The sequence below is a fragment of the Argopecten irradians genome, unplaced genomic scaffold (assembly GCF_041381155.1).
Source record: "Argopecten irradians isolate NY unplaced genomic scaffold, Ai_NY scaffold_0517, whole genome shotgun sequence".
NCBI classification, from domain to species: Eukaryota; Metazoa; Mollusca; class Bivalvia; order Pectinida; family Pectinidae; genus Argopecten; species Argopecten irradians.
In genome coordinates this window covers 41,351-52,884 of record NW_027187984.1, presented here as the reverse complement: position 1 = coordinate 52,884, position 11,534 = coordinate 41,351, and the positions used below count along the sequence as shown (strand labels likewise).

Genomic DNA, 11,534 nt, shown 5'->3' with positions numbered 1-11,534 from the left:
AATGCACTGTACATAGCGCTCCTTATCAATTACATAACCAGCCCCACACGTCTTGACCTGTGTACATTTCCACGTGCTGGGCAAAGCTACATTATAAGGAAGACGATCCTTGATTTGCAAACAAACTCTATGGAAAATTAAGAGTTAGAGACATACAAAATGTTATGTAGATAATCTCTGCCAAGCTTCAAACAATTATCTTAGGATGGCGGACACCTCCAGGAAGCGGCGTCGTCATCGACATGATCACGAAAAAAAAGGCAATGACGACACGGAAATCGACTTTGAAACTAATACAAATTTTTCCTTAGATGATGTGAAAGAAATGGACGAAAATTTTTCTGAACGCGAACTATATGACCAATGTATTAGTGTTGAAACCTCATCAGTAAACTTAGCTGTTTTAGGGGACCAGAATGAGTTGTATATTGAAGCTGCATCATTGCCAAATACAGATCCTACTTCTGATGCAGAATTTGAAATAATATCACAAACGAGCGACGAAGAAAATACAAGACATAAATGAAGAGTTGGATGATTGTGTATTAAAGTAGTGTAAGGAAAAGTTTCTGTATACTGAGTAAGGAATTTCGCAATCAAAACATTCCGAGAGGATGTGCCGGTGTGATTAAATAATATGTGTGATGTCTTTAATCCTAGAGGAGGTATCCGAATACTCACTTAGTTAATGGGAGACACGGCTCTCCTATTGCCGCTGCCATCTTGAGGACGAGGTAAAGTCGAGGGCTGCATATAAATATAACGCTCATCTGTTGGGATTCATTTGCGTCATTAGAATAATGAAAATTTCGAATGGTTCTGCTTGCGTAGAAATAAGAAACGAAAAAACAAAAAAAGTAAACAATGATTTGGGGTAAAGGATTAAAATAAAAACATATTGATTAATTCGTTATAAAACTGTGTATTCTTTAAGTGGTTAATGATGAGCGGTGTTAATTTCCTGTATGCATGCTGGATGAATTTCGGCGAAACAAACGATTGCCAATGTAACCTAATGATTTTTTGGAACTACAAGTTAGCCATAACAGTCATAAGCGACTATCGCTTACAGAACTGAATTATTCTAAGCAATTATTTTTTAGGTATATGTGCAATAATTATCTGTATTAATTTTCCGTGTGTTTTAAAAAATGTTAGTCCGCTATGAGAGTGTCGGTTTACGTTGTGTTTACTTGGCGGGTGATTAGGCCTAGATAACATACCACTAGTAGTATTCAATGCCGCTTGCACTCACGATACATGTTACATTCTATAGCGCTTTGCTATAGGCTAGTAGGTTGTACTTACAGAACACATGACAGTGGTCGTTTAAGTGGTATTACTCTTTATTTTTTTGTTTCTCGATGAACTTTAAAGTATTGTAGCTTGTTCATTTTTACATTGAAGTTTAAAATAACAAGAAATCGAGGTGTGCTTATAGGAGTCATCAATATATTTACTGTGATGATAATGTGACACGTTTAATACCTGTTTGTAGTTGTCATGCTAGTTGTGATTAATTGCCGCTGCTATTACATTATATAACTGATGTCCTTAAAATAAATATGTATGTCGTGCCAATTCACCTTAGAGAGTTTTGGAATTTAAACAACTATAAGTAGGTCGGGGTTATGCTAGTATAAGTCACCAAACATGTTTACTTAATTGAAGAGTAAGGATTCTATTCTTGTATTTCGTGTATGAGTCGGGTCAGAGAATCTTGTAAGCACAATGTATGAAAGATTTGAGAAACTGACCGAACACAACAACATTGTTCTCGATCAATGGACATCTTAAGTTGTGTAGGTTTAAAGCAATATTATATTGGTCTCCAAGTGTTTGTAGATTACACCTATTGTAAAAATTGGTTAATTTTTAAATTAATTACAGAGGGCAAATCTTCCTAGGATTATGAAGTCCATTTGGTCATTGAAAAAGAGGAAGTGGAAAAGATTGGTAAATAGTGAACATTCTACGCAGGATCCCTGAAACTTTGTAGAGTGATGACATTACTTTTCAGGAGCTTATGTATGAAGAATCTACTTTAGACTGTACAGTGAAGACAAGAATGAAGCTGTTTTGTAACTCGAGGTGGAGGTGCTGTTTATTTATGAACTTACAGCTGGTTATGTGATGTTGAAAGAAGATAATGATTATAATGTGTGTGAGACAAAGATTGATTCAAGATACAGTCAGGATGTAAATCGTTTGAGTCTTCTTGAGCCGGGCTTTATGCAGCGTTGCATGAAATGTACAAGTTGGTTGCAATTATGCATTTCCTTTTTGGGGGCTCTTTAGGTTTACGAAACAGCATTTCAACAAAAATGGAGAAGAGGTCTGTATGTGTTGCTAGACTGCTGTGTTTTAATTTCTTGCCATAGCTCTTCTGACCAAAGGAATACAGAATTTGTACCTAGCTCTGAGGCATTCAAAAAAAGCTTCTTCTGATAAAATGAGTATACCACAGTTAGTGCACCCTTTGTAGGATGTTGGTCACTGTCTAGGATATATAGGTTGTAACAATATGTCATTGTGAAATAAATGTCCTTACCTCTGTTTGTGGAAAATATACAAATATGATTTTGAAATCTACACGGGAGCAGCCTTACTTTTTGGATAAAATGTCTTTAGAAAATCAATTGAGAGAAACTTGTTTGCTCACAAGAGGGATTTTCTGAAAAATTGTAAAGGAAGATTCAGTCAATTAGACGCTCTGAAGCATATACAGTGACATATATGATGGAAGGCTTTACAAAAGGTAGTTTTGAAAAATGGAGGTCATTTGAGTAATCCGGACAATTGTTTCATTTACCTTTAACACAGAACGGTTGCTCCTGTTTTTGTTGAACAGATGAGACGATATGCAGTTATATTTAAAGTGTCGATGTGGCCACCTGTTTTTGGAGAATGCAAATTGTGAGTCTGTGTCTTCTTAGATCGTATATGTTGATGGATGGATAAAGAGAAAACTTGACTATTAGCTGGGGTGTGTGGGGGGTGGCAGTGCAAAACAATTCTTATTATGGTGATACTTTCTCTCTAAAAGACATTTGTAACTCAAAATTAAAGTGAAAGGTTTTGATGTTTTTGCAGCTGACAATAGGAAAATCGTTTGTGTTGTAGATGTTTAGTTGGATTGTCTTTTGTTGGTCTGGGTATGTGAGTTCTTGTCGTTTTCTAGCGCGATGTTTTATGATCTTTGTTAATAGCCATTTACAGTTTTATGGGGCTGTTTTTTGTGTGTAGAGAAAATGTATACAGCGGGGGGGAATACAGCTAAGAGTAGGAAAAGGGTCATGTCCCATATTTCCTCTTGATGAACTCCATGAAGAAAAATCTACAAAAGGTCTCCAGGATTTAGAAAAAAAAATTAATCGGTAATTAATCAAGCAAAGACTAGCCTTGGACAAACCAGAGAAACAGGCATTCAAAAGATGTTGTTGGTTAATGGTATTTAGGGACCCAAATTTGGTTGTCTTGTTTTTACCACCAGATTTTGATTTTGTTGACTGGCATTAGCTATAGTATTATCATGCATGTGATTCTTGAGTAGGAGTTTCAAAAAAACTATTAGTTAAAGCTATGGTTTTTAACGCTGTCTTATAAGGGATAAACCATTTAATCTTTATTGTTCAGGTGCACTGAATGTTGACAAAGATTAAGCCAAATATAAGCAGTTACTCTTTGAGATTTCTAGATCTTCCCTATATTGTTGTGTCGCAGATATTTCTGCATCCAAGGATGTTTCAAACACTGGTAAAAGTCATAGTATAATTTCCGATACTTTTCTTCTTTACATATTGGAGCTCCAGTCATTGTTAATGATGAAGGGTATGGTATTTTGGATTCACAGAGCATTTGCACATTACTTATTTTTTGCAAATTGCCATGCAATGTATTGTGTAAATTATGGAAAGAGGCAAACTGTGAAACGAAGTGAACATGGCAGGAAGACAATGTAATGTGTTTAAATTCTGTGTAAGGTTCTCTCTCTTTTATTGTTATAAGTTCTTCTTAACTTTGAACTTCCATCCATTTGGTTCATTTGGATCTTGATAGTGGTAGCCCCTTTGATGTTCGTGTATTCTTGTGGCATCTATGTTGCACCCCATTGTTTGTTTCTCACTTTGAAGACCACATAATTTTGGTTTTCATGGCTTTACATATTGATACCGAGGAACCGCTATAGATTGATAATTCAGCATTATTGCCAGGAAATATCCTTTCCTGTGCATGAATAATTGACCAGACGTTGAAACAAAAAAAATTCATAGTAAAAACATTAAGATATTGAAAAGTTGTATGAAAATCAATAGAACTCCCCCAAATATTTTTAAAATGGGTATGTTGTGACTTCTAAACTTGGTATATGGCATCATACCTGTTTTAGGTCGCACTCTGAATGTCCAGAATGCGTATCACTCGCGTGGTAAAAGAATGAATATACGTTGAACAATGATGTCATTATGTCTTGAGGATTGTATGTTCCTCTTATTCAGATTCATTTAGAAGTTTATATCGCATAGAACTGCACATTAATAACATTATTTAATAGCTCGCAGGAGTATGCAACGAATGACCAAACGTGACAACTCATGTATTTTGTGTTCAATGATGAGTTTTGTGTGGGGTTGAGTTTTACGGCCCATCGGAAAAACTAATCGGTGTCTGTGTTAGGGCCATATAATGACAGATATGATTGCTTTGGTTCCCTCAATTTATGGGGGCGTAGGTTTTCTTTGGATTAGTAACAATTAATGAGCCTATATACATACTTTGCTGCTCACTTGTGCCTGATTCGTTCGGTAGCTAGTTTGAGAATATTTTGTATGTCAAACATTATGACAAAAAGTCTGCATTTTCTATCTGTTCAAAGGACAAATCATTTTACCAAAATTGTGACAATTCGAAAACACATTGAATGGTTATCGCTTGGCTATGGTTTTGATTTGTCTCTTGGTTGTGATTCCATAATCAGGAGGGAACGTTCGAATGTATTTTTCTGCTTGTTCACTATTTAAACGTGGTTCTAGATCTAGATGTTGTTCAGTGTCATATATCACCCTTGTTTCTTCGTGTAAATATATTATCTTGACAATTGCCATTTGTCAAGTAAAATTGAGGTTAGTGATATTTACAAATATATTCATAATGCTTAAATTAATATTGCTGAATCATTTTAACTCTAGTTGATAGCGTAAAATGACCATATTTTTCATATAAACTATGTTAATTCTGTAGATCTTGTTATTACATATTGATACCTTGAAAAATTCTCAAATAATTTGTTTTCTTTCACCATTAACACAGATGACAGTTTATTATTGTATTTTTTGTATGAATAAAAACTTGTTGAAGAAAGAGTGTCTTGGCTGACGTTTTGATTTATGATTTTGTAAGTGCAAAAAGTCTTTTCTGTATAAAAATGATACCTCTATGATCACAGTTATAGGAAAATCAGTGACTTGAATCAACAGTCATCCAAGTCCAGGCGTTAAAAATACTAAATAGTTATAGATGCCTCAATGAAAATAAATTGCAATATGAAACCTAGATTGAAGAAAAGAACTCTTAGGAATTCTATTGGACGCACTCTTTGTGTTGCACCTCTTGTTCCATTATGAACTCATAATGCGCCCGTCTGATTTGTATCCCTTGAACATTATGACAGTCCACCATTAAATAAGAAAATGCTCGTCCCCCTCCCTCTCAGAGAAATACCGACCTTTCTTCCTTGGAATTATGACGGCCCGTACTTCACATATATAAAATGGCCTCTCTCCTCTCAGAAAATGACGCACTGTGTGCGTTGTACTTATGTGGATGGACATTATAACATATCAAATTGCCGCCTCCCTATCAGTAAAATTGCCTCGCCTATCACTTTGGAAAATGACCATTAAGCAGGAATTTGTTTGGTACGATGACGCCTCTGCACCTCAATACACGCCTGGAGAATGTGGTCCATTTGTTTACTAGCGGTTTCACGCCCCTGACGAGTCGTCCTTGATGGATCAGGCGTCTGGGCACGCCATGAAATTTTCATTACAGGTGGTGAATTCCTTGGAGGAGAGGATGGTCGTGTGATATGTTTTGGATGCTTTGTTGTGTTCTTTGTTGTGTCTGCGTTTGGACTTTGTGATGTTGCTGTTTATTATGTGTTGCGTTGTTTGGATAGGAGTAGCGAGTTGTTTTGGGGGGGGTGACTTTTGCGATGCGAGCACGATGGTGGAGATTGAGTTTTGTGTTTCAGGGTTTACATGTGATTATAGGCATATAATAGCCCGTTTTAATTTGTTTCTTCGCCTATTTTCTGTTTATTCCAATACTTTAACATTTCACGGGATGTTTTGTAACAGTTTATAGATAACTACCACTAGATGTTGAATAGAGTAGGTATGCAGATTGATAGCGTAATAAGTAGGAATTGATAGCGTAACACGTAAACCAATTATTCTGACTTCTAGTAAGGGATTCTCCCTTCGAAAGAACCTCGATTTAGCTATAAGTGATGGAGTAGATCTGGAAATTATAGCTAAGGCTGGTGCTCGATTTGCAGATTATTAGCCTTGGCTCCAGTCTAATCTTCCACGCTTAGCCAAATCTCATTCATGTTTGACACTATATATTTGGTTGGGTACCTGTGATTTGACTGTGAAGCAGGGTTCTTTATAAATTTGCGTCATAAGTCATTTCACGGTGCTCAGTCATACCTTGTTGAGTATATTACAAGGTTTAGGAACTTTATCAGCTTATTTCCTTCTGTGAAGGTAGTGTTTGTAGAAATACCCCCTATTCAATTGTAGGGTGGAATAGCTGTAAGGGGCATTCAAATCCTGCTGACCTCTTTAAACCTCAGGATATTGAGTTGAGAGAAAGGATTGAGTTTCTCAATGATTATTTGCATTCTGTAAATCATGAATTGGAGGTTACATCACCTTCATTGAGGGTCGATTTGCTTCGCTATAGGAAGTCGAAGGATAGTTCTTATCGGGTTTCAATAAATTTTGGGTTATACAAGGATGGTATTCATCACGGGCCCATTTAAGCTCGCTGTTGGCTTAAAAAATTTGTTGTGTCCGCATTGAGAGAGCGTGTGTAGTGCCATACACTGCATTTTTATTATATATATTTATTGTTTTATACTACTTCGTATAACAGTACACTGCGTCGACTAATGCCAGTAAATTGTCTCGAACACCTTGTAGGTAGGGGATTCCCAATCACTTGGTTAACTCGAGTTACCTGTTACTGGTGTTGGTTGTAGGTGTGTTACTGTTGGTGTTAGATTTGTATCTTATTAACTAGTATTTCACTGTTTCACCATTAGTATATTGTAAACCATGGCTGAATCTAACGATGTGGATGTTACCTCTGCTGGCGGCATCTTGTCACCAGAGGAAATGGCCATGATCAGGGTGTTGAGTGCCTAGGGTAAGTTTACCATTACCCCTAAGCGGGAGCAACTGCCCAATTTTGATTATTTGAAGACGAGTACCCCATACAGCGATGGGCGGGACAAGTATGATGATGGACCATTGCCAAAGCGTAGCTATGGTAGGTTATATCATGATGAGTCTCATCTCTTTCGGGCACCAGAAGTACCCAAAATACCACAGTTCTCGGGTGAAGATCCTCCACTTAAGGGGATGTGTCCTACCGAGAGTGGCGCTTTGAGGTGTCTGTCTGGTGACGACGAGGTGACTGAGAGTGTCCTTGCCCAGGCGGAGCGTCGATCTTTGCGTGGCACGGCACGCCGTATGATGATGTAACTCGCACTCATTCTCTCCAAGTTAGATAATTTATTTGGGGATGCGAGTACAAACGGCATGATCATGCAAGAATTCTTTAATTCTTACAAGAAGCCAGCAGAATCTGTCACAGATTTTGCATGTAGGCTTGAAACCATGCTGCATGTTGCTGTAGAACAGGGATACTTGGATCCAGATTCCAAGAGTGAGTTGCTTCGCCACAAATTTTGGACATCACTATCCTCTGATAGACTTATAAGCCAGACTAGGCATAAGTATGACATAATAAAGGACTTTGACGAGCTACTTAGAGAGATCAGGAGGATTGATAAAGAGATCAACATGCAGAATACTGGCTCTGCTACTCCCGAGGCTCCTAAGTCTTCCTCTAAGGCAGCTCCGAAGGCTCATCAGCATTCTGTGCAGGCAGAATCTGAATTTGAGAGAGGGTTTAGTGCCCTGGAGGCTGACATGAAAGCCCAGATGCAGCTTGTCCTGCAGAATTTAGAATCTTTAGTAACAAACAGCTCTTATAAGGGTAAGGGCTGGAATGGTAATATAAGGGTAGCAAACCCAAAGGTCAGGGTCAAGGTCAACAGCAAAGTCATGATAAGAAGCAAGGCAAAGGTCGAGGTCATGGAAGGAAAAATGGTAGCATAAACCCAAAAGAGTAGGGGTTGCTACTGTTGACCGTGTGGTAACCTCTGATGCTGGAACTAAAGGCCAGGACACTTTAATTGAAAGATTAGTAGGTGTCTCTAATGAGGGTTTTGTAACTCTAGATGATGTTGAGTATAGAGCACTTATAGATAGTGGGTCAATGGTGACTACTATATCAGAGCATGGTTTCAGGTCGATGGAACCACAACCGGAACTTCATAGTTTAGACACTTTGGGGTTGGAAGTCTCTGTGGCCGATGGGTCAAAATTGAACTATTTAGGCTATATAGAGTGCATGTGCACTGTACCCTTTGGAGGGGATACAGTATTCCAAATTCCTATTTTAGTCGTCCCAGATACCACGTTAAATGGGAATTGTCCGGTGATAGTAGGAACTAATGTGATAAGGCAGCGTAAGGACCTAGCTGATAGGAAGGATTGTCCAGATATTCCATCTGAATGGCAGCTGGCTATGAATAGCATTCATTGTGACCAGGTTTTGGTAAAGTCTATCAAAAAAAGGCTATCAAGGTTCAACCTTTCGAGTCTGTTGTTGTAGATGGAGTTGTAAGGGGACTCGATCCCAATGTAAAGTAAGTTGTTACTGAGAACCTGGATGAGGACAATGCTAATTATGCAGTTTGTCCTAGGGTCATTAGGGTGAATAGTACATCAAATGTATGGAGGGTCCATGTTAAGATCTGTAACATTACTGCCAAGTCTATATCTATTGGGCCAAAGTCAAAGTTGTGTCAGGTTCAAGGTGTTCAGATTGTAGACAGTCTAGCATCAGATGTACAGAGTGTAGTTCCTCAGTCAGAACCTGAGGAGTTAGGTGTTGTCATTGGTAAAGTCTGTTTGACTAAGGAGCAGTTAGCTAAAGGTGCCAGACACTCAGTAACTGGAGTCATGTGACTTAGGGAGTACCAATTTGACAAGGCATAAGATTGAACTTGTAGATTACAAGAAACCTTTTAAGCAACCATATAGAAGAGTTCCTCCAGGTATGTTCGAGGAGGTACGCCAGTATGTGAAAGATATGCTGGATATTGGTGTGATAAGGGAATCAAAAAGTCCCTTTTCCTCAAACATAGTCTTGGTGCGAAAGAAAGATGGTTCGCTTAGGTTTTGTATTGGTTATAGAATGTTAAACAATCGAACCAAGAAGGATGCGTATATGCTTCCTAGGTTCGATGATGTAATTGATACCCTCAGTGGATAGAAATACTTCTCTAAGTTGGATCTTAGGTCAGGCTACTGGCAGGTGGAAATGGAGGAGGATGATAAGCATAAGACAGCCTTCTCTGTGGGTAATCTCGGATTCTATGAGTGTAATAGAATGGGATTTGGTCTCACCAATGCCCCTGCAACATTCCAGAGGTTAATGGGAAAATGTATGTGTGATTTGAACCTCCGTGAGTGTCTCGTTTTTATTGATGATGAACTTTGATACAATATTTGAAACTGAGCATGGCCTCAAGTTAATGCCTTCCAAATGTGAGCTTTTTAAGACCTCAGTGGCATACCTAGGGCATATAGTGTCAGAGGAGGGCATTAGTACCGATCCAGATAAAACCAAAGTTGTAAAGAGTTGGCCTACACCCAGTAATATCAAAGAACTACGCCAGTTCTTAGGGTTTGTTGGTTACTACAGGAGATTCGTCAAGGACTATTCTAAGATAGTTCAGCCCCTCAATGCGTTATTGAAGGGCCATGGTACTACAAAAAGGGCCAAGGAGAATCGTCATAAAAAGGTAACAGTACCGGCTAAATGGACCTGGGGTGAGCAACAGCAGACTGCCTTTGACACTATCAAAGAAAAGATGGTAAGTCCACCTGTGTTAGGCTATGCTGATTACTCCCAGCCCTTTGCGTGTGGGTCTGGTTTAGGTGCTGTTCTCTACCAAATCCAACAGGGCCAGAAAGTTGTCATATCTTACGCAAGCCGTGGGCTTAGACCTAGTGAAAAGAATTATCCTGCTCACAAGCTGGAATTCTTGGCTCTGAAATGGGCGATCACTGACAAATTTCATGACTATCTTTAAGGTACGTCTTTTGAAGTGATCACAGACAACAACCCATTAACTTACGTCCTTACGACCGCTAAGTTAGATGCTACGGGTCATCGCTGGGTAGCCGCATTGGCTGCGTGTGATTTTACTATATCATACAGGGCGGGGCGTTTTAATACAGACGCGGATAGCCTTTTCCGTCAACCAAAGCTTTTCTCAGACACAGTTAAAGCAATATGTCAGTCAGCCATAGTTTCAGTACCACTGACTGCTTCGGTGTCGGACGGGACTGCTCCTCCTTCGGCTGGGGAGGATGTAGGCACAGAGTTAGGTAGGATGGATTGGGCTTTAGAGCAAAGGAAAGATCCTGCTCCAGCTAGACTGAGTGTTTTGTTAAGTGGCGACCTTTTCCCAGGGGGAGAAGCGGTAAAGAATGAGTCGGCTGGAGTATTCAAGTATCTCAGAGAGCAAAGACACATTTCTTTAGACCAGGGCGTTCTGTACCGGATCGCTACGTTAGACAATAGGTCAAGCAACTTTTAGTCCCAAAAGCTTATCAAGCCCGAGCTTTAAAGGGTGTCCTCGATGATGTGGGTCAGAAAGAGAGGACGCTATGGCTGGCGCGACAGCGATTTTACTGGCCTGGGTTAGAAAAAGATGTAGTGTCCAAAGTAGAGCAATGTGGGCGATGTGTCCGGAGAAAAACTCCTGTGAGACGAGCTGCCGGCTTGGTGCCAATTCTCACTATAAAACCATTAGAGTTGGTTTGTATCGATTGCCTTAGTTTAGAGAAATCAAAAGGCGGTTATGAAAATATACTGGTTATAGTAGATCATTTTACACGATACGCACAAGCTGTGCCCTGTCTTAACCAGTCCGCTTACACCACAGCCAAGGCTTTGTATGAGAATTTCATAGTTCATTATGGCTTTCCAGAGAAGTTTCATAGCGATCAAGGTCGTAACTTCGAAGTTAAGCTTGTCAAGGAACTGTGTAAGCTCGCTGGAGTTAAGAAAACCCGAACCACTCTCTATCACCCTATGGGGAATGGTTCCGCCGAGAGGTTTAACCAGACTCTCATGGGGACATGCTCGCTACATTAGCAGTTGAG

At 39.2% G+C, this 11,534-nt stretch overlaps 1 protein-coding gene across 1 annotated transcript; it reads left to right on the top strand.

Annotated features, from left to right (window-relative positions):
• Positions 1-9,895: 9,895 nt before the first annotated feature.
• LOC138312909 (uncharacterized) lies at positions 9,896-10,456 on the top strand. The gene has a single exon (XM_069253623.1). The coding sequence runs from the start codon at positions 9,896-9,898 to the stop codon at positions 10,454-10,456; it is 561 nt and encodes a 186-aa protein (XP_069109724.1).
• Positions 10,457-11,534: the final 1,078 nt, after the last annotated feature.